Source organism: Equus quagga, unplaced genomic scaffold (genome assembly GCF_021613505.1).
Source record: "Equus quagga isolate Etosha38 unplaced genomic scaffold, UCLA_HA_Equagga_1.0 200891_RagTag, whole genome shotgun sequence".
NCBI lineage: Eukaryota > Metazoa > Chordata > Mammalia > Perissodactyla > Equidae > Equus > Equus quagga.
In genome coordinates, this window is record NW_025798464.1 from 14668 (window position 1) to 16161 (window position 1494).

General features: G+C 44.8%; 1 protein-coding gene across 1 annotated transcript; it reads right to left on the reverse strand.

Moving 5' to 3' along the window:
- Nucleotides 1-329: 329 nt before the first annotated feature.
- Nucleotides 330-1259, reverse strand: LOC124233383 (olfactory receptor 4X2-like). Its single transcript, XM_046650513.1, has one exon. It carries the CDS (start codon nucleotides 1257-1259, stop codon nucleotides 330-332), a length of 930 nt encoding a protein of 309 aa, XP_046506469.1.
- Between the last annotated feature and the right edge of the window lie 235 nt (nucleotides 1260-1494).

Consider the following 1494-nt stretch of genomic DNA (forward strand, 5'->3'; position numbering starts at 1 on the left):
AAATAGTAAATTTACTGTAGCAAGTGAGTCTGAAAGAAAATCAGAAGTATAAGGTTTCTTCTATTCAAGAATCTCACCACAGACTTACTTATAGTAGTAAAAAAATAGAAATGACCTAAACATCTAACAGAAAATGGTTAATTAAGGCATAGTACACCCATAAGAGGAAATATTTTACAAGTGATTAGAACAAGGGGTTTGAAGATGGGAACCAGTTAAAATAACTGTAGAGCTAACAAGTAATGTGAACTTTTCTCCATCCCATTCTGCCCCATCAGTTTGGACTCAGCATCATTCTAAACCCAGGGATCAATACCAAGACTTGGCCTCTATTTCTCATCTAGATTCATTGTCCTGATCCACAGCCTCTTCACGGCCTTCTTCATTTCTGCATTTCTCAGGGAGTAGATGACAGGGTTGAGGAGTGGAGTGATCACTGTGTAGAACACGGCCACCATCTTGTCCTCAGACAGAGTCGTAGAAGGTCTCAGATAGATGAAGATGCAGGGCCCAAAGAACAAGGAAACCACAGTGATATGGGACCCGCAAGTGGAGAGGGCCTTGCGCCGCCCCTCAGAGCTTCGAGACCTCAAATGGACCAAGATGACCACATAGGAGATTAAGAGGACCACAAAGCTGACCACAGACAAAGTCCCCCCATTAGCAACGATCAGAAGACCAAGGAGGAAGGTGTCAGAGCAGGCAAGTTTGAGCAGAGGAAGCAGGTCACAGAAATAGTGGTCGATCACATTGGGGCCACAGAAGGGCAAGTGGAAGATGAGAAGGATTTGGGCAAAGGAATGCACAAAGCCCCCCACCCATGCTGCTCCAACCAGGATAGCACACACCTGCCGGTTCATGATGGTAGTGTAGTTCAGAGGCTTACAGATGGCCACGTAGCGGTCATAGGCCATCAGAGTGAGCAGGAACATCTCAGTGCCACCAAAGAAGTGGATGAAGAAAATCTGTGTCATGCAGCCCCACAGAGATATGGCTTTCCTTTCAGCCAGCAAATCTGAGATGAGTTTGGGGGCTGAAGCGGAGGAGTAGCAGATCTCCACGAAGGACAGGTAGCTGAGGAAGAAGTACAAGGGGGAACCAAGACTTCTGCTGGTCATGACCGTGAGCACAATGAGGAGATTCCCCAGCACAATTGCTGTGTACAAGAGCAGAAATAGCACAAAACAAACAGTCTGCACCTCCTGATTAGGAGAAAGTCCCAGAAAAATGAATTCAGTCACATTGTACGTGTTAGCCATATGGTCACCACCAGGAGGCAGTAATTGAGTGGAGTGATCTGAAAATACAAAATAAAAGATTCCTTCATTCAGTGGGTGAATTACATAATAATCCCTTGCACATCTGAAAAGCTTGCGAGCTGGAAATTGACAAATGAATAGGAGTTAGTTACATGTACAAAAAGGGAAGAGCATTCCAAAAAGGCAGCAGAGTATACAAAGCTATAAAAATTCATCCATCTGTAGCTGGAGTAAA

Excerpts from the sequence above, each read along its gene's own strand:
- LOC124233383 (XM_046650513.1), bottom strand. The coding sequence starts at position 1,259 with ATGGCTAACACGTACAATGTGACTGAATTCATTTTTCTGGGACTTTCT.